This window comes from Cygnus atratus, chromosome 3 (genome assembly GCF_013377495.2).
Source record: "Cygnus atratus isolate AKBS03 ecotype Queensland, Australia chromosome 3, CAtr_DNAZoo_HiC_assembly, whole genome shotgun sequence".
In the NCBI taxonomy this organism is placed as follows: Eukaryota; Metazoa; Chordata; class Aves; order Anseriformes; family Anatidae; genus Cygnus; species Cygnus atratus.
The window spans coordinates 4,019,695-4,042,772 of NC_066364.1; the positions used below are offsets into that span (position 1 = coordinate 4,019,695).

Sequence of the window (23,078 nt, forward strand, 5' to 3'; positions counted from 1 at the left end):
AAATAGTAATTATCAGAAAGAATCAAGTTTTTTGATTATTCATACTAATTTATTGAACACTTAAAATTAATGAACCTCAGTTATTTTAAATTTGCTCAGTTGCACTGGGAGAAAAGGAGGGAGGTAGGGAAGGGAGGCTCTCACAGTCTGAATGTACAGAGACTTGTTTAAAGATAAAGTGAGTAAATTACAATATGGCACGAAGTCCCATCAGTGGGTTGATACACGTGTAGGAAAGTTCCTGGTGTGTTCTGGAACTGAGGGAGGTTCTGACAATGGCTTTATTTATACAATTCTTCTACCCCCCAAAAAATCTTCCAATGGTATTTTAGGGTCATCATAAGGGGTTGGACAGTGGACAGGAGATTTATGTGTTTGGCAGAGTGTTTCTATTTTAACCTACGATTGTTCCAGTCTGGTGACTGAAAGGAAATGCCTTTATATGCCACTGGAGCTGAAGAAGAGGTAGCCTTTTAGCTGGGTCTGAAGCAGTTTTCTTCTGCTCCTCTTAGTTTGATTTGCATTATCCTGGCCCTTCTCCTGCTGACAATGAACTGGCAGAAAGGTTACAACTGTGATAATTGCTTCTGACCTCTTTTCACAGCACAGAACACAGGGTCCCTGTCTTCAGACTATAAAGTCTGACTAATTAAAGCATCTCTTTTAGATACCAGATTTGGGGGGGAAAAAAATCAAAACCAAACTACAAAATAAAAGCTGTAATTCGCTGTTTGAGCCAGTTAATACATTATGCATTCAATGGTGTAATATTGCTTGTGTTAGTGGAACTGCTGTGGATTTATAGTGGGATAAATGAGATTCATGTTCCAGCTTAGAATTTCTGATTGTTGAATGTTTTCTTTTAGCTGTTTCTAATGAGTTGTCTTGAGACCCTCAGTATCTGTAAATTAAAATGTATTTGTTTAATCTCTTTGCAAAGTATAAAAAAGACAAAAATGAGTAGAAAATAAGGCATAGTTCTTAAAAAATCTTGCTGTTAGAAATGTAAAATGTTCTCAGAAAGTCATACGTAGCAATTATTTACTGTATATTTTTGTTTGGTTGGTTCAGTTCGGTTAATCTGTAAGGCCTTGCTGTAATTCCCTTTAATTCTCCATTTTCAGTCACAGGAGCTGACATAATTCAGGTCACACTGAAAGAGAAGGAAAGAGTCCCTCTACCTACATCAGGTGCGTGACAGTCTTTTGAAAGGTTTGGTCTGGCAGCCACGCTATTTCCTTTTTACTACTTTTTCAGAAATATATTGCTGTATTTCACTTCAATATTTTGTACATCTATCAACCCAACAGGGGCTCTTGGCATTCATTTAAGCATTTCATTGAGCCATATCTACCATTGCTTGTGATAAATGTGTGATTCCACATTATAAAAGACTATAAACTTTTGTTAAGAAATATCATACGAGATCAGAAAGGTCACGAGGAATGTAAAACTACAGTGTATTTTAGTGCTCCACAGTGATCTTAGTGTAATAGTTTGACATTACTGCACAGTTACACATTGAGTCAGACAGCATAATACACCAGAGATGAGAAAAGCCTCCAAAATTTGCTCTTAGTTTCATAGCTGCCTTGCTGTTTATTAACAGCAATAACGATTTATGTAGCAATAAAGCTTAAAGATTTTTTTTTATAGAGCATTTCCCCCTGAACAGATAAGGAAACGAAGACCCAGCCTTGAAGAGCTCAACCTGGGGTTAATTTCTGTTTCCCTATGCTGGCAACAGAGTTTTTTTACTCCGCGTTGTTATTGAGTGCCGTCTAGTCCACCGCAGGTAGGCGTGAGCTTGCCCCTATGTTTTCAATATCTAAAGAAGCCCTGCTCAGGAAAGAAAAATGCCAGAATTTCCTTCACAGTTGTAGGACAGAGGTAGGTGCTTGCAGAGGCCTCCAGAGGGAGGCCCTGTCTGCGTTAGTGTAGGGCATGCTAAACTTAGTGTGTAGGACTTCCCCGAAGGCTTCCCCTCCTCTGCTGATGACACAGCAAAGGTAGGCAATTAATTTATAAAGACTGTTTTTCCTAACGGCTGAAAAGCTTGTGAGAGTTGATTTCTTTCTTTCTTTCTTTCTTTCTTTCTTTCTTTCTTTCTTTCTTTCTTTTTCTTTCTTTTTCTTTCTTTCTTTCTCTCTCTCTCTCTTTCTTACTTTCTTTCTTTCTTTCTTTCTTTCTTTTAAACCTTTCATACTTTAGCACACACTGGGAATTCAATCTGTTTTCTAGAGCACTGGTGGAGAAAAATGCATGAGAAGAGCTGGTGCTTTCTGGTAGAGTTATTTACCATTTTGATAGCCTGGTTTTGTCACCAAGCAGAGGTGACTGGATTTTATTTTCACTTGTTCATTTTAACTTTGTGTTCGAAGTGCTCAGAGCTTTGGATGGTGTAAATAAAAATAATGAAGTAGTTGTGAAGCATATGCACAAAGCGTAATATAAGCTGTGTGATGATAAACCTAAAGGTTTGCTTAGTTTTGTTGGATCCCAAAGAATTTGAATCTGTTTTTCAGTTATCTTCCTGCCCTTTAGCTCCAAAAACATGATTCTGGGAGAGATTTTTTTTTTCTATTGGGAAACTTCTTTTAAGGATGGAAGATAACAAAAAGCAGTTACTGTTGCTTCATCAGTGACAAAAGGAGGATGTTAATACCACAGATGCTTAACTATCAAAGAAATGATAATTCTTCCAGCTACTGAAAATTATAATTATGTCTTTCTATGTCCTGTTTTGTAGTTCCTTCTGATGCTGTCTTGAAATGGTCGCACCCAGAGACATGGAAGGATGTAGAAAAAGGATGGGGTGGATTCAACTGCAGCATCCCAGGCCCAGGGGAAGATGTCATCATCTTACCTAGTAAGGAAGAGGGGTTTATCTTCTCTAGGATTGCTGGGGTCTGTGTACATTTGGATAGGTATTTGTGTTGCAACATATGCTCCTCGGCACTGGGGTCCATTCTAGTGTGTGTGGGACGCCACATTTGTTCCTGGTCATGTTGGACTCTTGTCCACAGTAAAGAAGTGTGATTTTTGGAACAGAATGGTAATCATTCTTTTCTGTTTACACATATATGCAAACATACACACACTCACTCATACTGATACTCAAGCTTAATTATATGCAGGGACTTTACTTCAGGAGCGGAATCACAGGTAACAAAGATCTCATCTCTTGACATACCTTTGCATTTTGTGCAGGGAGCATATTTCACATTTCTACAGATTTCCATTCGTATTGCAATTCCCAGTATCAATGATAATCTCTAGGTTGGTTTGCTGTGTGATGTGCTACATCTGTATTTTAACCTCAGAATTAAGTTATATTTAAATATTGACTCAGTTTACAGTTTTATTGCATGAACACCCTTCTGTATTCTAGCAAAAATACTGGGTAACTTGCTGCAAAATCTGGAGGAGAAAACTAGTGAAAACCATTTTACCTAATGGTTGAACCTCTTTGATCAGGAGGTTAGACCTCCTGAGGTCCCCTTCAGACTGAATTATCTTATGTTCCTGTGAATGCTGTGCGGTATGTACTTGACATATTATAGGACCTGGTGTCCCCTCATTTGAGTGAAACCATGAAAGTCTGTGTGCCTACCACAGCTCCACTTCTGGAAATGGGGCTAACACTGCTCCACGTCTCTTACTCTTCCACGTGTTTTTTGCATGTGAAGCCTTTGTGGAAAGAAATTTCTGTTGCTTCATGTTGGCATTTTGGTGTGGAGCTCCGGTCGTAGTTTGGACTTCTCTGTCACGTGTCATTAAAAATATGTCATTGGTATACTGAAAACCAGGCTCATAGTCTTTAGTCTTATATGTCTGGGAGCTAAGTGGTGTGAGGACAGGAAGGGAAGAGGAGGGGTTTCAGTGAAGTGTACTCAGTCTGGGGTTTCTCTTTTCACTTGCTGGGAGAGTTTGTAAGTCTATTGATCTTTCTCTACAATGCAAGGTCTATATGTTTTTTTTCAGACCTTCTCTGACCAGCTAACTTGCTTTCTACCATGTTCTTTAGAGCTGGAAGTTCTTTTGGGAGATCTTCCAGATATGAGGATGGTTGACATTATTAACGGTCTCAAGTTGTGCCAGAGCATGTTAGGATATTGGATATTAGGAAGAATTTCTTTATAGAGAGGGTGGTCAAGCATTTGAACGGACTGCCCAGGGAAGTGGTGGAGTCCCCATCCCGCAAGGTATTTAAGAGATGTGTGGATGTGGCATTAAGGGACATGATCCAGTGATGGGACTCGGTAGGTCAAGATGATGGTTGGATGTGATCATCTTTAAGGTCTTTTCCAAACTAGATGATTCTAAAATTCTATGATTCTGTTACTGCTGAGCTGGATTTTATTTTGTCTTCCTTATTATGCTTCCAAAATGTGTACTTGGCATCAAATCTCTACAAAAATAACTGGGAAAAAAACCTTATGCATGTAGCAAGAAGTAATTCAATTTCAGAAAACGATGATGGTAAGTCATGCAAGTAGGATTTCGATGCTATCACCCTGTCCCCTCACTCAGCCTCTTTTATGGAGTCCATTTATTTTGGGTTGAAAGTTGGATAAAAGATTTTTGTCTGAAACAGCCCCATTCTTTTAATTTCTTTTCAGTTTGACTGAATTTCAGATCTACTGAAACACTTTGTGAACTTATTTTAATTTCAGCAAATGTTTCCAATTAGAAATATTATTTTATTTTGAAATATACTTATGGTTTGATTAAAAAAAAAAAGCTAAAAAGACAACCAAGCAACCCCAAACCTTCTTAAGATTGAATATATAATTTCAGATTAAATTAAGAATTATGTTCAACCTTCAATGAGTATTTAGTTTAATCTTCATTTTTCTGACAAATGTTAAAAAAACAAACAACATAGCCTCTCCCCCCAAGACATGTTCATTCTGGATCATCTTGATGTTATGTTTGTCTTTACTTTTGGGTAGGAACTTACTTTTACATGAAGAATAATTTCCTTCTCCCAATTAGTTTTCTATTTCCTGTCAAAAAGCATAGTGTGGTTTTTTGAGTGTTTGTAAGGTCAGAAGCCAGAGAAGCCACAGAGATGACCATGCAGGGGTGTGAGCTGCTGTAAGTCATATGCCCTATGGAGTCTGTGTTTAAGCATCTGAACTTGCTCCTGGTCATTCCAGTCAGCAGAGCTAGGAGAGTTGTGGATATGTGTGTGAACTGGGTTGCTCTTTAAGATTCGATGACAATATTATGCAGAAGTCCAGGGCTCTATATATTGCTTGTGTGAAGATATCTAGTGTTTGAAGCACTCCAGGATTGTCCTGCCTGGCCTCCAGGTGAACATCTAGATGGATACAGGTATCCCCTAAGTCATATTTGCCAGTCCCGTGGTGTAGAGGTCTCAAATATCTAAGGGCATTTCAGATTGTACTAAACGCCTACATAAATTTATTATGATTGGAGCTTATCAGATGACTCAGGTCAGGTGCCAGAAGTTGTGTCCTGAACCTCATTCAGGATTACCTGGAGAGAAGAACCTAACTTGCTGTTAATGCGTGTCCTCTGAACCATAAAGGTCTATGTTCCTTAATGTAAGGACGTATCTATGTCTGTACACACAATGCTAACATCCATGCACAGGGGATTGACTGCCAGTCTCCAAAGTCCAAGTGCAACACCCAAAACATTGACTTGCTTTTCTCTTCCAACAACAGTACTCCATCCATTCCACTGGTATTTCATGTTGAACATGAATCATGCCATTAAGAAAGAGAGAAAGTGTCCTTTCTCCTTGGTTCCTATTCCACTCTCACCTCCATTATATCTGACCCCTTATACAGACATTAAATAGTGGTGCATTTCCTCTGTGCTTTGCTCTCTTTCTGATCCTTTTGCCATGGTTGGATTTTGCACTCTATTGTGTATTTTGTTATCTGTACCTCTCAGAGAGCAAGGCAAGAAGACAACACCAGATCATGTTTCAACTTCTTATGTATCACATTATACCCAGGTCAAAAATCACCCCTACTTAGATCCCATGATTGTTAAAAGACCAAAGCATTTCAGCCTTCAAAAACATAATTGTGTGTCAGAGAGTGATATGATGAGGCACAAGAATGTCAATGGCAGTGGTGGCCTATGTACTGACAAAGAATGAATTATGTTGAGTGTGCTCAGATGATCACAGGAGGCAAATCACAATCGACACGGACACAGAAAGTAATAAATAAAAAAAAAGCTCAGCTAAGGATTTGGAGGTTTGTTGTTTTGATTAGGTTAGGAGAGTGGAAACTGGATGCTGAGGTTGTGGTAGTCCTTTGCTGCATTGCAAATTCACCTATGAACAAAACTGGCCTGTGTTTCCTGCAGAGGTGAGTGTAATCCTCTTCCTATAATATCTCATTTCAAGCTGCCACATGAGGTATTGACCAGGGCCTTTGTCACATACCACGAGGCCCTACATGACTAAGCTGTGCCTGAAGCATTGCACAGAACTGCCCACAGCCCAGCCCAACCCATCTAGTTCTAGGACTGGGAGCAATACTGCTGCATCAGCATGCTGGAATACCAGAGCTAATTAGCTCTCCTGAGAGGCAAAGCTCATTAGCTTATGCCTGCTGCTGTGCAGCATGACCGCACAGCCTTTGGGGTCAGAACAAACATCTCCCAAATTTAGAGCAGCGCAGGTTTGGTCAGCTGAACTGGAAAAGTTCTGCACTGTGCTGCAGGATGTGGTTTAGTCCCTTAGCACACTGGTGTCTGCTGGTTGGGAGGCAGCAGGATAACATGATCTCAATTATGATCTACTCAACATGATCTGCCTACTCTCTTTTAGTTATGATTCTCTTCTGGGAGCAATCCATAATGATTTTCAGTTTGAAAGCCAAGCCCTGGACCTACTTCTGATTACTGGATCAGTCCTTTCAGCCTCCAAAGAACAGTTTTAGAATACTAGAAAAGCAAATAATGGGTGCTTAGTACTGTTTTTAGTGTGAAGAAATGCAGGGGGTGACTTCGGTCCAGGTCTGATGCTGTGCTGGAATCTCTGAGTGAATCTGAATTCTCAGTGTTCACAGACGAGCTGGAAAGGGGGATGTTGTACCAACTTATTTTGTTCAGTGCTTTGTTCTGAAAGCATTAATGGGACTTCAGAAGTTCACAGACCTCCTTGTACGAGGCTGAATTTTACTTGCAACAGAGGTGGATCCCTCATGTTAGAGTAACTTTTAGTGTTGGTGTGCTACAAGTCCCCTCAGTCTCTGACTCCCTAGCGGGTATAAGTCTCTTCCAGCCCCAGCTGGAAAAATTTAGCTCAAGCTGCAGCAACTTGTGCTTTTATCTCTAGAGGTTCATCCTCCAGAGCTGCAGCCATCCCGCAAGGACTTCTTGTATGCATCAGACTTCAGCAGCCTCTCCACCTTGGAAAACAAGCTGGATGAGTTTAGTCATGCCAGTCTGGCAGCATTAGCTTCTCAAGCCCTCGGATTTTCAGGGCTTTGGTTTATGATTTTCAGTGTGACACACTCCTGACGCAGCGCGCCTTGGGTGGAAGGAGAATGCGTTATAATTCCAGCCGATGGAATGCTGTTTTGAAGGGTATTGATATGATATCATGTAGCCTCTGGCAATTTTTTTTTCTTTCTTTTTTTTTTTTTTTTTTAGTGATGGAATTCACTGTTATTCATTTTCTGATTTTGATATTCTTTGAACTTTTTCTGTTTGAAGAGATGAATGCTGTAGTACTGTATCTCGTATAATAGCTCTTCTGTTGTGCCTGATTTCCATTCAATGGCATGCTATGGTGTTTTATATAGCAGTGCGGTAGATCAAAGGCATTTTGTGTCATTGCTGGAGTCATTAGCAAGTTCGCAGTGTTGTACGGCTGAATATTAAGACTGTGGCATACCTGTGAGCTTTTGTCTGGAGAAAGTATACGGATGGTGAAATGTAGCCTGTTTTCAGGTTTGAACTATTGTTTTCTGAAAGTGGTTGCTTGCTGTTATGTGAATGTCTTCATAGAAGAGCCACCCAGTTTCATCATTCTCTGAAAGTAAATCTCTTGAGCTTAGGGACCTAAAGTTTATGAGTTCAACCCCTTAGTAGCCATCTCCTCTATTACATGACTGAGCATATTCTGTAGGGACTGTATTCATACTGAAGTCTCCTTTGAATCTCTTTGCTTTTTTTCAAGCGTGCAAGGAACTTTTTCTACTGTGAAAGGAGCCTTCTGTTGTCTCTACAGAGCAACATTTCACCCTCTGAGGACTTGACACCCTGGACGTGACATCCCAAATGTTGTTCTTTTAAACAGAGGAAAACGCAGGTTTGCAGAGATCAATATGAACGGGAGAATTTCACACAACTGTGTTTCAAGGCTCACATACATGATGCTACAGTTACAGAGCAGTCAGCATTTCCTTTATAAAACCCTTTTTAGAAAGATGTGCAACTCAGCAAAAATATCTGTTCTAGACTGAAACTTGACATATAAATGGTATGCCTAGGAGCACTTCTTCTTTTCCTTGTAAAAATGTTTCAGTCTGTGTTTGATGAATATACTTACGGCCTTTGTCAACTGCAGCTTTTTGCCACATTCTTGAGCTGTGATTTCACAAACTAGATTCCCCTTTCTGTCTGAAAGATATCATTTTAACAACATCTTCCCCCTCATTCTCTTCCCTCTGTTTCATACCCTCACATACTGTGCCTCCCCTTCTCAGCTCTGCAGGGCATAGGACTCCGCCTGTCCTGTAAAGAGATTATAGATGGGAGCTTCTTCATGCCTGTGAAAATATATCAAGTACTAACAGTATCAGATTTAGGGGGAAACCAAACAAAACAAATCAAAATGTGCTTGCTCTGTAGAGACTTATTACATCTGACTGCTGTGAAAATTTTGAATGCCTGAAAGATGCTTCAGCCCAAGGATGCAGGGAATTTCTTTTGAGATGGGATGTTCTGAGTCACCATGGATTGCTGCAGTTCTTGGCACAGTCCTTGAGAATAGAGGGTGTCTCTTGAAGATATCTTGAGAGAAAGAGGAAAAAATGGGAAAGGAAGAGGTGGAAAGATTGAGTTACAGGGACGTAGTAGGACCATGTGTGGAGAAGAGACAAGCAAACCTGTAAGCAGACCCAGGTCCCCACTATGCAGTAGTTTCCCCTCCACACACAGCTGTGACACTTTAGTACTGCAAACCCAAAGAGCTAGGGAATGCTAATATTAAGACAGCCTACTCATATTTTTCCAGACCCCTCCTGAGTGTAATTTGTGTAGTTTTTGATTATGTTTCCTGCAGACAGGGGCTTAGAAGAGTTAAATCTTCATATTAAATAGCTTGAGTCAACCTCTAATTACACGTTTTGAGGAGAAGACTTTCCCTGTGCTTCCTAATGCATGATCATTTGTGTCTTTGTCCAAAGCAGTTGTTAATGGCTATAGACAGAAGCAAAACCATGAAACAGCTGATCCAGTTCTCAAGATATTGCATGTCAGTTCCTATGTTCTACACCAAAAGTGTTTCAGGTGGCCCGTTCTCTCTGTTTTGCCAAAGCCCATTGGAAAATGCATGTTCCTTAATCCCTCCTGCCTTGTGTATCTGTGCCTCACAATAACTATATACTGTATCAAGGAAAGCGACAGTGAATTTGATTTGTAGGGTAGGATTTGGCAGCTGCCATTCTGTTGAAAATTTCGCATTGAAAATTCTCATTTTCTGCAAGCTATCTCTGTGAAAGCCACAATCAGGTCCTAAACGGGACTTCTACTCCACAGAAAGACCCTGAATGATGCCCTCTTCTTCCTGGGGCATCCACTGTCTCAGAGATGCATCATATCAGGAAGCTGTTACTCTTGTTGATAATGAAAGGAGATGAACACCATGATTTAAGGGTCTGAACTGCTTTCCAGTGCAATCAACTGAAAAACTCCCAGTAACATTAAAGAATATTAGATGTGTCCTGAGGGTGGAATTCACCTCTGTGTGGTGGGCTACCTATAAACAATGCACTGTTTAAGTCCTTACTCATGCCCTACTTGGAAAGCTTAAGTGGTATTTGGATGGCTCACAGACTGTGAGCTTGGATCTTTAGGAGGCAGCTGTGATGCTGTCATTGCGCTCGATCAACAACAGTCCGAAATTACCTTAACTGCATTTCAGAGATGAGCTGGCATAGGAAATCATAAATTGATCTCTGGTAATATCCAGTGCTGTAGTGTACTTTTAGTGTCGGCTTGGTCAAAGCAGGGATCAAGGAGTCTGGAAATGAGGTCAGAAGTGACTCATGCTTCTTGCTTTGTCCTCAAGGAGCTGAGGGAATGGTGCTTCCCCTGGTTTCTGTTAACCAAATAATTAATAGGGAATGCAGCATTTTTTCACTTCCTTCATTCTTGTTCTCTGCAGTTTCATGAGGGAAAAATACTGTCTGGACAGCTTAACTTATTCCTCTTTCATTGTATTAGGTGATCAAGGTTTATTTTCATAAACAGTGCAAGGCTCACCCAGTGAGAATGGCATGTCTCCAACTTGCTGCCTTTTATATTCATTCTTAATGTTCAAGTGACATTTGATGAGACTTAAGCATGCAACAATATCATTATAAATATTATGTTATCATTCATTTATAAGATTACAGTCATGCCACAGAGCCTCAGCTGTAGATGAAGCTCTGGCTGTGGATGCTGCACAAATATCCGAGCCCTGCTCCAGTAGTTCTACACACACACACACACAAAAAGAAAAAAGATTTAAAGAAAGCTAAACTCAAGCACAACAAACCTTTCAAACTTCTCCATCTCCATGTCATTGTTCTAAATAATTGTCTGCTTTGTTTCTCAGACCGAACCATCCTGGTGGACACAGATCTTCCCCCTCTGAGAAGTCTCTACATCCTGGGGACTCTCGAGTTCCCCACCAACGCCAGCAATGTCCTGAGTGCAGCTTGTATCGTGGTGGTGGGAGGTACGCTGAAAGTGGGTAAGTGAGCAGCCTGTCTTCTGGACGCCTGGGGTTTATTTTTGCTCTCAAAGAGAGCAAGAAATAGACAATAGAAAGAAGCAATAGACAAAGAAAGAAGGAAGGAACACTGTGTTATGCTATAGAAACATGCTGCCATCCTAATGCAGCACAACTACCTGGGTGCCTGCAATGTGGACACTCAGAATCCACATTAACCACACAATGATTATCTGCTGGAGCTAATTACCTGTTCATTTAATAACATATTGCAACTACTGCAGTCCTCGCTCCACTGAAGTCAAAACTCCTCCTGCTTTCATGGAGGAGGTGCTGGCTGAAATTTCATCTGGTATATGTAAAAGTCCTCCCTGCTTCACATGGGGCTGCTTTGTAAGACAGTAATTCTTCAGGGCAGGATCTACCTTATTCAGTGTACAAGCAGTGCCCTGTGACTGTGGGAAGTAGCGAGGCCAATTGGTGGCACAAAGGTATTTAAAGCTAATGCAGACAAAATGATGGAAAATCCCCCAAGTGCCTGGAAATTCCAGTGTGGTGTAAATTTGGCACATCTGGACTCAGAGCATTTGTTCCTCTCATCCCACTGTACAGGTGAGTACCAGGACTTCAGGGAGGTGCTACCCTGCCCCTACTTCTAGTGCTTTCAGTGTCCCCAGTATCACTGGGGCTGTTCCACATTATTTGGAGTGGACAGGTCAGTGTTTTTCTGCACAGAAGTAATTACTCATATAATTCCCTTTAAATATTGAGGTTCCTAAAGCCAGGCATTGTATTTACTTACAGGAATCCTTAGGACGCTGGGATCACATTGTTGATCACTGTCTGACCTTTCTCAAGATTGGTTTCATGAACTTTAAAAGGAGAATTTGTTTGTGTAATCACCCCAAGGAAGCTAGCTCCAATATTTGTTTGTTGTTAATCTCAAGGGACTGTTTAGTTAATACAGCACTGGCCAAAAGAGTTATTTTGCTGGCATATGTTTTCCTTCGGAAAAAAAAAGAAGAAAAAAAAAAGGTTTGAAAGCTTAATCTGCGAGGTTAATATATCTATACACTTAAAAGAGTCTCAGTCATTTCTTACTTACACTCTTTTGTAGTTTAAATGTGGTTTCTTATTGGTTTTAAGAAAAAGCATGTGTTCACTGCTAAAAACACTTATTAAAAAACATTGAGGCACTTTGCTGCCTGAACTCCCCTCCAGCATATTTGTGAGTAGTCATGATATTAAAAGCCAAACAGGTATTTGCAGCTGTTGAATCGTGGTCCAGCATCTTCTGGAGAGAAACCCTTGCTCTAGTTTGAGCTGTGAAGATGATAGGTGCGTAGAAACTCTGCAAGTTTCCCACATTTTATATTGGCCTCTATGTCTGCCTATGAGACTGGGAGTGAACATTTTTTTTCCCTTCCTCTCTCTCTTCCCATGTGTTCAAGGCCTAAAGGTAGCTTCTTGGAGCCCATCTGTCCAATCCTGACTGTTCCATGCCTGAAGGAAGGTTCTGAAGCCCATCTGTCCAATTCTACCACACCCTAAAGAAATCCTGACACAAAATAGATAATGAGACAGTTTAGTAAACAGATTTAATAGATGTGGACATCAACATTCAACATTGCCTGAGCAGGATCTGAGGTTGACATCATGTGATCCAAATCCCCAGGTCTTCTCTGTTGTGTAACACCTCCGTGCCCTGTTTTCAGCATAGCAGTCTTTGATCACATGTCATTGTTGCAAATCCAGTGGCCTGGGCCAAACAAAGACTTTCTGGCAGAGCTTGAGTATTTTGTTCACCTGAACAGCTAGAGAATGTTGATAAGTTCCAGAAACAAATCTTTGCTTTTACTTTGGTACCCTTAAGAGCACTTGGCATCTTATTTTCAGGTAAAAAGAAAGAAGTCAGATGGTTAAAACATGACTACAAGCACATGGGAACTCACTGACATCAGAAATACATAACAAAGAAAAAAATCAGTATAAAAATTGGGTTTTTGAAGCATCAACCAGATCCTAATTAATTTTATTTAAACAGTTATTTGCAGTGAAACTGGGATGAGAAAATACAGTCAAAGCTGGGAGATCAAAACTGTTGGGACACCTTTGATCTTGGAGGGTCTGTCATCACTTCTTCAACATATGGCATAATCTGTGGTCAGTGTGAATTATGATCAAGAGAATCACAGGGAGACATGAGTCTTCATAATGCTCTGAAAAGGATTGCAAAACCTCTGTCAGAGCCCTCAGACAACTCAGAAGAAATGTTTGGGTCTATCCACAACGTATTTTTTCTGGGTGATCCTGGTCCTTCAGCGTTGTTAGACCCAGGTTGATCTGATGGTGATATTTGCAATTACATTTTAGAAGCAACATTTATTTATACCTTCCTGCATTGCCATTCCTTAAAACAATTAGATATTTTTTCTAGTTTATAGCAGGAGGGATTGAGGTGCAGAGAGATTAAGTGATTTGCTAAATATCCTCAGCACACCAGTGTCAGAAGAAGAAAGGAAATGCTGAGCTCAACATCCCAGAGGTTCTTTTATGAATCTGTGCTAAGATGGTTGTATTAATTTCAACCCATGTCAGCAAAAAATCACGGACAGTATGCAGGGAAAGTGCTCTCTTCCACTGCTGAACAAAGCCCTCAGCTCCTGATAAGTTTGCAGAAAATGCTGAAGTTCCTTTTGCACAAATTGCACAAGACTCATCCTGGTCTTGGCTACACTCAGCCATTCTTTGCTGGCAGTGCTGGCAGGCTATTTTTGCTTTTTACAGTAGAACCTGCTAAGTAATTATCCAGGTAGGATTTCTCTTTTCAGTCTCAACATGTCACATTCCTTTTTTTCTTTTTTTTTTTTTTTTTTGGTATTTTGTGATGGCTGCTTGTCAGTCTTGTCAGTCATTTGAAGCAAGAAGCCTAAGGTCATCATTAGCTCATGGCTTGATTGTCTGGAGATGAAACCCCAGACATTTCTGATGTTTCTTATCGAGCTTGTGGAACAAGAACTCCAAAAGATTCACTCCACTTTTTTATTTATTTATTTGTTTTTATTTTTTTTTAGAACTAGTAAGAACCCAAAAACTTAATTCCCAAAGAGTAAATCCCTGTGCTTCATGAGATGACCATGTGCTAACGATGATTAATGCTCAGCCTCATAATGACAACTGAGGCACAAATGAGTCTTGCCACAGAATTCCTCCGAGTTCTCTAATACCTTAGTTGTTTGAGTCCCATATTCTTTAGTTGCGAGCTTGGAGTCCCATCTTGTAGTCACTTTTTCATCCCAGATAACAGAAGGGTTTTGAAAAGTTCCTTGCACCATCTGATCTCCTTCAATTCTCAGCTTCCATCTGTTTGGTCTTTGCCCTTTCCAAGCCATTCGTTTCTTCAAACTGATAGTATCATCTAGGGAAGGAATTTGTTTTACGTGCTTAGGGCACTAACATTTAGGTGTTGCATGTGGACTTCAGGATGTGAGCTGGGTGTTCCAGTTGGACTGCCTGATACAATGAACTAGAACAAATTACAGTCTAAGCTGGATTGTCTGATCTCAGATACCTAGAGAACCAGGATTCACCTACATGAAGAAACTAAAATGCAGTTATATGAATCTCCCTGAGAACATCGTTCAGTTGCCTAAATATGGAGACTTTGGATCACTTAGGGCACACAAGTGAAGCTGGCTTCCAGCTTCTGCTTGAAAAGGCACTGTTCTCTCATTGATCATATCTGTCATTCTCACGTAGTGGATTTGGAGGGGGCTAGGGCTCTCAGATGGCATTAAGCATCCATATCTAGGCAGCTGAATCTCATCCTACGTGTCTCACATTCCTTGGACAAACATCTCTCACTTCTTGCTGCTGGCTCCAGCTCTCCAGCTCCACATCTGTCTGTCTCTTATCTCTTTCTTTTGTTTGGAAGCATCATCTATAAGAGGCAACAGTGTGATGCCTCCCTGTTTACAGCTGCTTTGCAGGCTGTAGCCTGGACACCTGAAGGAACAGATGGGGAAAGATAACCAACACTATGTGACTAGCTATGCACTGACCATGAGTAAAAACCCTTCCTACTTTCTGGTGACTACACACCACAATTTTCAAAATAGCTAAACAGGTAAGAGTCCAAGAGGTTTCGGATTCAGAAAATACAGAGCTTATACTGGAGGTGGTCACGGCAAGATACTTATCAAAGTCTATTTACCAATGGAAGGGAGGGAATCTTATCTCAGAGACTTCCTTGTTCTTACACGCAACAGCTGTTGTAGAGTGTTGTATTGTAAATAAAAGAAAGGTTAGAAGGGGGGAAACACCCACTATTCTAAGAAAGAGATGAATAGGATTTGCTATGGAAAAAAGAAGAAAAAAAAGAAACGCACCAAAAACTGTCAGGAAGAACATCTGGAATCAAAGTGAAATATGAAAACATTGGAAAATGCTTTTGAAACCCAACAGAAAACTAGATCCAGACTGCAGTCCAGAATAAGTGAAAATCTGGGTAGAAAAAATACAGCCCTCTGTTCTCCCTTAATTATTAATATAATAATAATTATTAATATTTTTTTTCCTGTTTTCGTATAGTGGGTTTTAACATTCTCCAGAGGTTGTGCTAACAGAACTGTGTCTCAGTCCAGGCAGCAGGGCTTCACACTTCTTCAGGAAAGTATATAAACTGTGGTGACTTTATCAGCAGTGTAAGTTACTTCTTATACATGGGATTGTCACGTGTTTATTTTTGCACTGTGTATTGCCAATACTCGCTTGAAGAACCTCAGTTTAGAAACCCCTCACAGAAGTTCACACACCTGCAGTGAGGCCATTTAATGTGACATCAGACATCAGAGAGACAGTGAAGGCACACAGCAACTGTGCAGTGACTCATTAAGGTTAGAAAAGCCCTCCAAGATGAACTGGTCCAACCATCCCCCTACCACTAATGTCACCCACTAAACCACATCTGTAAGCACCACGTCCAACCTTTCCTTGAACACCCCCAGGGACGGTGACTCCACCACCTCCCAGGGCAAACTGTTGCAATGACTGACTACCTCTGAGAAGACAGCTCAGCTCCTATGCACCAACAGATTGACTTCTGTCTTGCATTGAAGTGCCTCAGGTATATGGAGTGAACAAACTGCTGCTCAGGAGCTCTGCCCAGGCTGACACATACGTGTCAAATCAACAGATGAGCAAATCCTTCAAATTCCAAGTAACCCAGCTGCAAAAAGATGCGTGTCTGAGAACAGCTTTCAGCACATGCAGACGTTATTCCCTCCTAACCTTTTCTGCACATCTCACCAGACACTTCTGGCAGCAGCTGGTCACAATTACCTGTTTCCTACGTCTCTGCCAGCTATGCTTTATCTTCTCACCTTATGATGAACCAGGCTGTTCATCAAATTGGTAAACCTACTTGTAGTAGGAATATGAAATGGGATCCATTGCTGTGCGTCTCATGTGCAGGATGGGTAATTTGAGAGTTTGATGTAATTTTATGGAAGGCTTGTTCATCACAATAAAGTGGGACAAGTGACTTGAAGTTTTCACATCCAGAGTTCAAAGACAGGCACTTAAACCCAGATCTTTCACATGTGTGCAGCAGAGATGGTGAGTCCTTTGTTTATAGCAACTTGGTAGTTTTACCAAAACTGCTTATTACAAAGGCTGTGATTTCATATGACAGTTATTTCATATGGTAATGAAAGTTATCTGGTCCAATAGCTATTGTGTATTATCTGTTTTGGATTTTCCTTTGAGTAAGCTGAGGTAGCTACCATTTCCATATCTTCATTTTCATGAGCCATTCTTTTGGACTATACTTAGATTAAGCTAAAGTACATCTCTCTGACCTTACTCATTTTTTTGAATTATCTTTATTTTCCCTAGTTTTCTTTCACTCTTCATTCATTTACATAGATATCATTACCTTTTCAAGACCCATTTTATTATATTTTGAACATTCTTCACTTTCTCCCCTATATTCTTCACTTCCAGATTATTTCTGTATTGGCTGGCCCTTCTCTTTATCTTTTTATCCATTTGTGGCAATTTATCTTTCAATATTTTGAGACATGTTTAGGTCATTGATAAAACGTCATGTACCGCAGGGCTTGCAAGACTGACCTTCTGGAGTTACAGCCAGACTATCAGTCAGACTGGAAATTAACATGCCATGTTCTTGTCATACCTGTGTAGGTTGTTAATCAGAAAGTCTTGTGCTACTAAGTCAAATGCCTTGGAGAAGCCGATTATGTCATATCAAAACTATTATCTTATCGAGTCAACCTGTAATTTCATTAGAATGTGATAACAAGGAAGTTTCACAGGACCTATTTTCTATAAAACCATGTTGATTGGCATTAATTATATCATCCACCTTTAATGATTTATTAATTGTGTTCGGAGTTGGACTTTCCATTTTTTTTTATTTTTCCTCTAGAATCAGTGTTGAGTTGACAGGGCTGTAATTACCTGGGGTTCTTTTATCTTTGTTCGGAATAATGGCACAATATTAGGTTCCTTCAAGTTCTTTGAGACATCATGAGTGATCCAAACTTACTGAAAAATCCATTTTAGTAGTTCAACGAGTTTCTGAGCTCTTTTACAGCACTTGTATGCAAGTTCTTAAATTCACTGACTTAAAACAATTGAACAATTAATGGAAATAAGTATTAGGATTATTTTTGTTCTAAATTTACTTAAAACAAGTCTGTTTTTTCTAATCATAGATATCTCCTGTGGTCTTTTGTGTGATACACTATTTTCAGTTTCCAGGCAATGGAAAATTTCTATGAATATTTTCTTCTCCTATTGGGAATTCTTTTCTAAGGTTTAATATGGTAATGAGCTATTATGAATAGTTTTATGTTAGCTGCTTTGTTTCTCACTCTGATTTGAGAAAGAGAGATTTTAACAAGGGTAACATTCTATAAAATGCCATGCTTTTTAGGATTAAAAAATCACAAATTTTTGCTAAGTGTACATGTATCTCTTTTTAAGGAGTCATAATTTCCAAGCCAAGAATTTAGAATTCACATTTCCAAACAAATCTCTGTGACTGTTAAGCCTGGAAGCCTACTTAAAAATTGTTTTAAAATTGAGCTGAGTTGGATGTATCACACAGCTTTTTTTAAATTGACTTAAGTAGAAGAAATATTAAAGGCTTTGTAACCAGCAGTAAAATAATAACACCAATAATAACATGAATAGTAATTCATGATGATAATAATAATCCCCCAGTTTTAAGGGACATCATTGTCATAGGAAAAGGTATTTGTGAATAACTTTGTAACTTCAATATAAAGTTCTCTAAATATTTTTGTTGAGTCTTTTTTGGGTCATTGGTGTAGCTGATCACTTCATCCCAGGGGGTAAGGTTGACCTGAGGACTGGGGAAGATATCTTCAGGCTTAGTATTTTAAATCACAACTTGCTGTGAGGGTGAAGCAGGAAAACAATCACTCTGAGTACAAAAATAGACACAAATGTCAACGTAATTCTTCTGCAGTTCTAGCTGGATGTTTGTTTAACCTAGTGCATCAGTGGTAAATGTGCTTGTCGCTAAGTTTTCTTTTCTGAAACTAGTATTTGGTTATGGGAGTTTAAGCAAGAAATCAAAGCCAGAAAGCCAAAAATGGGTGATGGATGCTGTAAGATTGAATTCCCTCCATGTCCCCATAGAAAAAATGAACTCACTGGTATGAGATGTATTAGATGGGGAGCATGCAAATCTTGTACTCTTGGTCTTTTATCCATTTAAAAGCTGTACAGAGAATTTAAATACCCCCAGATATTGGTCAGACAGTGGTGGGGAACAATGAATTTATTTCTTGATTTCACTTAACTAAAAATGCTCTTAAAGAGGAATATTTCTCTAGGATATAAAATCAGCTCTCTTTTCCAAACTAGTAATTTTTAAATATTAAAAGAACATGACAGGCCAGCTAATTTTGTACAGATATGTATATATTTTTTAGTTCTACATCTGCTGCAGTTTTCTGTTGCATAATTGATTTAATCTCTAATTTTAAAGGAATGCTGAACTCTTTTACTGGACTCTGCATACATTTCTCCAGGGCAAAAACTGTCCTACTTTCCTCACTAGTATCTGTTTAGTGCTGGGCCATTTTCTTCTGAAACTGTAAACTACCCTTGGTGAAATAAATGAAGTCACAGTTGGAATACAGTTTACTGTACAGACTTATCACAAGATAAGAGCAACATCACACACACCAAAACTTCTTGGGCATTTTCTTTTCCCGTGCTCTAGTAAAATCTTTTATTGGTTTGAAAGACTGTTTTACCCATCCTGGCAGCAGAATGGGAACAGTTATCTGGGAACAGGTGAAAATGTAACTGAGCAGAAAGGCAAAGATGGTTGGAGAAAGGAAATGCTTGTTCAGTGATTAGCAGAATGAATGAGAACCTCCTGTCATTTTACACACTCGTTGAATGACGTTGGGCAAACCCTTCTGGGACTCTAAATTTGGATTTAGGGCACATCCCCCTTCCCTCCTAATTTAGGCACTTAACTGAAATGTCTGAGTTTGGAGCAGTCTCTCTAGGCTACCTTCAAAGTCAATGGAGAGGCGGTCACTTCCAGGGGGCAAGGCAGGCCGTATAAGATGTGTGTGAGTCACTGAATGAAGGAACTTTTCTTTCTCTCTGTTGACTCCAAGGAGAGCCTGGAGCTAAGTTAAGGGGTGGGTGAAATACTTCCATACTGAGCCACTGCTGGCATTCAGAGTATTCAACTCAGCTTCAAGAGGGACCTATGGCATGGAGCAAAGTGCATGGGGACCGTTTCCATGAGGTAAGAGGGAGGGCCATTTCAGCATCACAGATACCACCAATACCTCTGTGTCAGTTGTTGCTGTTTTCTCTTTATTTCAGGTTATTTTCAACATCCTCTAGAACGCGAATTAAAGCTACTGATCCTTCTTCGGGCATCTGAAGGGATTTACTGTGATCGTCTGGAGGAAATAAATGTCCATCCAGGGAGTATTGGTATGAGACACGGGTTTAATTTTTTATGGGATACCAATCTTAGGCAATAGTTTGGTATAATTTTTTCTGCAGAAAAAAACATCTAAGAAAGATACGCATTTTTTGAGCTAAACCTGTTAACTTTTACTAAGCCCATTCCTGGAGTTTCTGTGGAGATTTTGTTTAGGCAAATAAGCAACAAGATGTCAGGTTCTGAGGTATTTATATGAGAAAGGAGAGAGGACTTAAAAGCAGTCATACATATGCATGAGGATTTGGTCTTGACCTGTCAGTTGTCAGGTTTGAGGTTTTAGATTTGTAAAGGGTAGTTGTCAACAAATTAAAATGACCTTACAGAGTGGAGAGAAGTGTGTGCTGGAAGATGGTGTTTTGTCTCACTTATCTTTGATCTCTCTTAGAATAAAACAAATTACCCTGAAAGTTTTCAGCCTAGGCTGATAAGTGTAAACTCACGTTGTTTATTTTTAAATTCATGACTTAAGTGAGATGAATTACATCCAAGAGCTACTGGCTGGATCTAAATACACACATTTAAATAATTCTAAACATTTGGATCCATAGGATTGACAGAAGAAGGTTCATGTTTAAATTTTAGATCTCCTCAGATGATGAGAGTTAAAGAAAAGTTATTTTTTCTGTTTTACATATTTTAAACAATACTAAAGTATTGCAAGACTTAGCTGTCAACAGAAATTGACAGGATCTAGATTTGTAGAATATTACAGCAATTCAGGGGAAAACAAACAATCAAACACCACAATTTGTGTATGATAGCAACACTGAGAAACTGTTTCACTTCAGGAAATTACAAACTTCTAGTAAATAACTAAGTGAAATGTTTGGAAGGCAACACAGAAACTTCATTGACAGAGGAAATGGATTCTGAGGGTGTTTTTTCTTAGCTCTAAATTACTTAAAAGATGAAGCCTAACTGTTGCTAACAATTTGACTTTTTATCATTTTAGGGCATCATTGGAGGGGCTAAAACAGACAATAGATAAATTGCTGCAGTTTAGCATGCTATCATGGATCAAATAAGACTTCACTGCCCATCCTCTCCTCTTAAACCATATTGAATGCAAGATATGGGAGTTATTCTTAATATCTTCTTTGTGAGATAATCCAAGTTGGGTTATCAATACTGGCCACAGTCTTCTTTTGGACTACAGTGACACAACATGTCATGGAAAAAGTTGTCCAAGCAGGACATTAGCCCAAGCAATTAAATGGGGGCTTTCAAACACTTGAAGCACAACTCATCTGAAGTAAAGGGGTTAGAATTAGAGATGCAGAACAAATTTTAAATTGATTGGACTGTGAATTGAAACAAAAAATTTCAGTGCATAATATCAGAATTTTTCATACTTCACTTTCTATTTCAAGTGGAAGTTGTGTTGTTATTACACTTTTCATAAAATATAGAAACATGTTTTAATATATAGAGAGGTATCAATATATTTATTATTCAGTTCATCTCAAGACTTTCTCTGCCCTAATTTTTGCTCTCCTGCTTCTGTTTTTCTCAGGGGTTTATGGAAAGGTGCAAATTTATAGTGCTTATCCTGGGAAGTCTTGGACACATCTTGGAAGTAACGTTGCTCCTGGCAATGAAAGGTGGTATTTTGCCCAAATATGACTCCAAATACAAAGTTTGGGCTCCCATTCCAATGACTTATACTAATATTACTCTTTTCCTTTCTGACAGGTACTGTTTATGTCTAGGTATAAGAACAACTATATTATATCATGCAAGAAAATTATACTATTTTTAGATTCAGTTCTAAAGAATAATGAAGCTAAGATTTTCTTCTTTCCTCTGTCCTTCCTCCCTTGCTTCCTTCTGTCTTTCCATCCTTCTTTTCTCTCTCCTTCCTTTCTTCCCTGCCTCCCTCTCCCTTTCTCTTTCTTTTTGGAAGAATCCAAAATGACTGATACCTTGGTGATTAGGATGTTCATTTTGGTTTGAGACCTACATTCAAATTTCATCTCTGAATTAGGCAAAAATGGGGTATGAACCATGATCTTCAACATCTTTGATCAGTACTTTAATAAGTAGTGTCTGCAGCAAACATCCTAATTTCTGCTATTAGAGTCAATCTTTTCTGTATAAATAATTAATTGGCTCAGAGAACATAAGGTTGCCTGCACTGCCTGAAGAGTAAGGTATTTGTCTGGGATGTGAAACTTTCAAGGTATAGACACATTTTCACTTAACACTTGGCAGAAATAGTTTCAATTCCTACCTTCTCTCTCCCCTGTTGCTGCCCCTCCATAACCTTTTACAGCTCCTCCAGCAGACTACATGAGCACTTACCCATGACTTCAGTCTGAAGGCTTAGTCAAAACCACCTCCTAAGGCAGGTTAAGTAGAGTTACCACAGCTGCTTGTTAGGTTGGCTACATCTTGAAGTTCAAACTTTTGACCTGAATATGTGAACGTCTGTATAGGGATCTCTTCTGTAAGTGCCCTGACCACTGTTAGCCCGTGTAGCATGGGCATGTACCTCTCTCTCTGGAGCTCTAATTCTGGACTCTGTCTTACATGAAATTTTCATCACCTTTTGCTGTAACTCTTCAAAATGCTTCATTTTAAACTGAAATACATATATTTAAAGAAAAAATCTAATAGTTAGGCCTAAGAAAAACTAATTGGAAGAGATCTCACCTAGGTAGAGGCGAAATATTGGCATTTAGGCAAGGAATTAGTTTAAACTCATTGTAAGGATGGACAATGGGGCACACACCTCAGAAGCAGGATTTGTTTGTTGTTAGCTCTCACAGACTTGAGTGTTTAAAAATTAATTATTTAATGAAGAAATAATCTTTAATGAAGAAGAGAGGAGAGAGGAGAGGAGAGGAGAGGAGAGGAGAGGAGAGGAGAGGAGAGGAGAGGAGAGGAGAGGAGAGGAGAGGAGAGGAGAGGAGAGGAGAGGAGAGGAGAGGAGAGGAGAGGAGAGGAGAGGAAGCTATTTATTATGAAAAATCTTGGCCACAGATTTATTTATTTTTTCAGAACCTACTAATACCATTAGCCAGTTAAGAGTTAATGTGGTTAGATACAGGAAATAGGCAAGTCAGTCCTAGAATAGCTGAAGAAAGTGGCTCTTCTATTGACTGAGAGAAGTTG

At 39.4% G+C, this 23,078-nt stretch overlaps 1 protein-coding gene across 1 annotated transcript in view; it reads left to right on the forward strand.

Moving 5' to 3' along the window:
• Window positions 1-23,078, forward strand: part of PKHD1 (PKHD1 ciliary IPT domain containing fibrocystin/polyductin) — a 254,443-nt gene that overhangs the window by 152,575 nt on the left and 78,790 nt on the right. Inside the window, exons 49-53 of the mRNA XM_050709748.1 lie at window positions 1,125-1,190; window positions 2,750-2,869; window positions 10,820-10,957; window positions 19,838-19,951; window positions 21,478-21,565. Coding sequence (XP_050565705.1) covers window positions 1,125-1,190; window positions 2,750-2,869; window positions 10,820-10,957; window positions 19,838-19,951; window positions 21,478-21,565 — 526 coding nt within the window. The remainder of the gene's footprint in view (window positions 1-1,124; window positions 1,191-2,749; window positions 2,870-10,819; window positions 10,958-19,837; window positions 19,952-21,477; window positions 21,566-23,078) is intronic.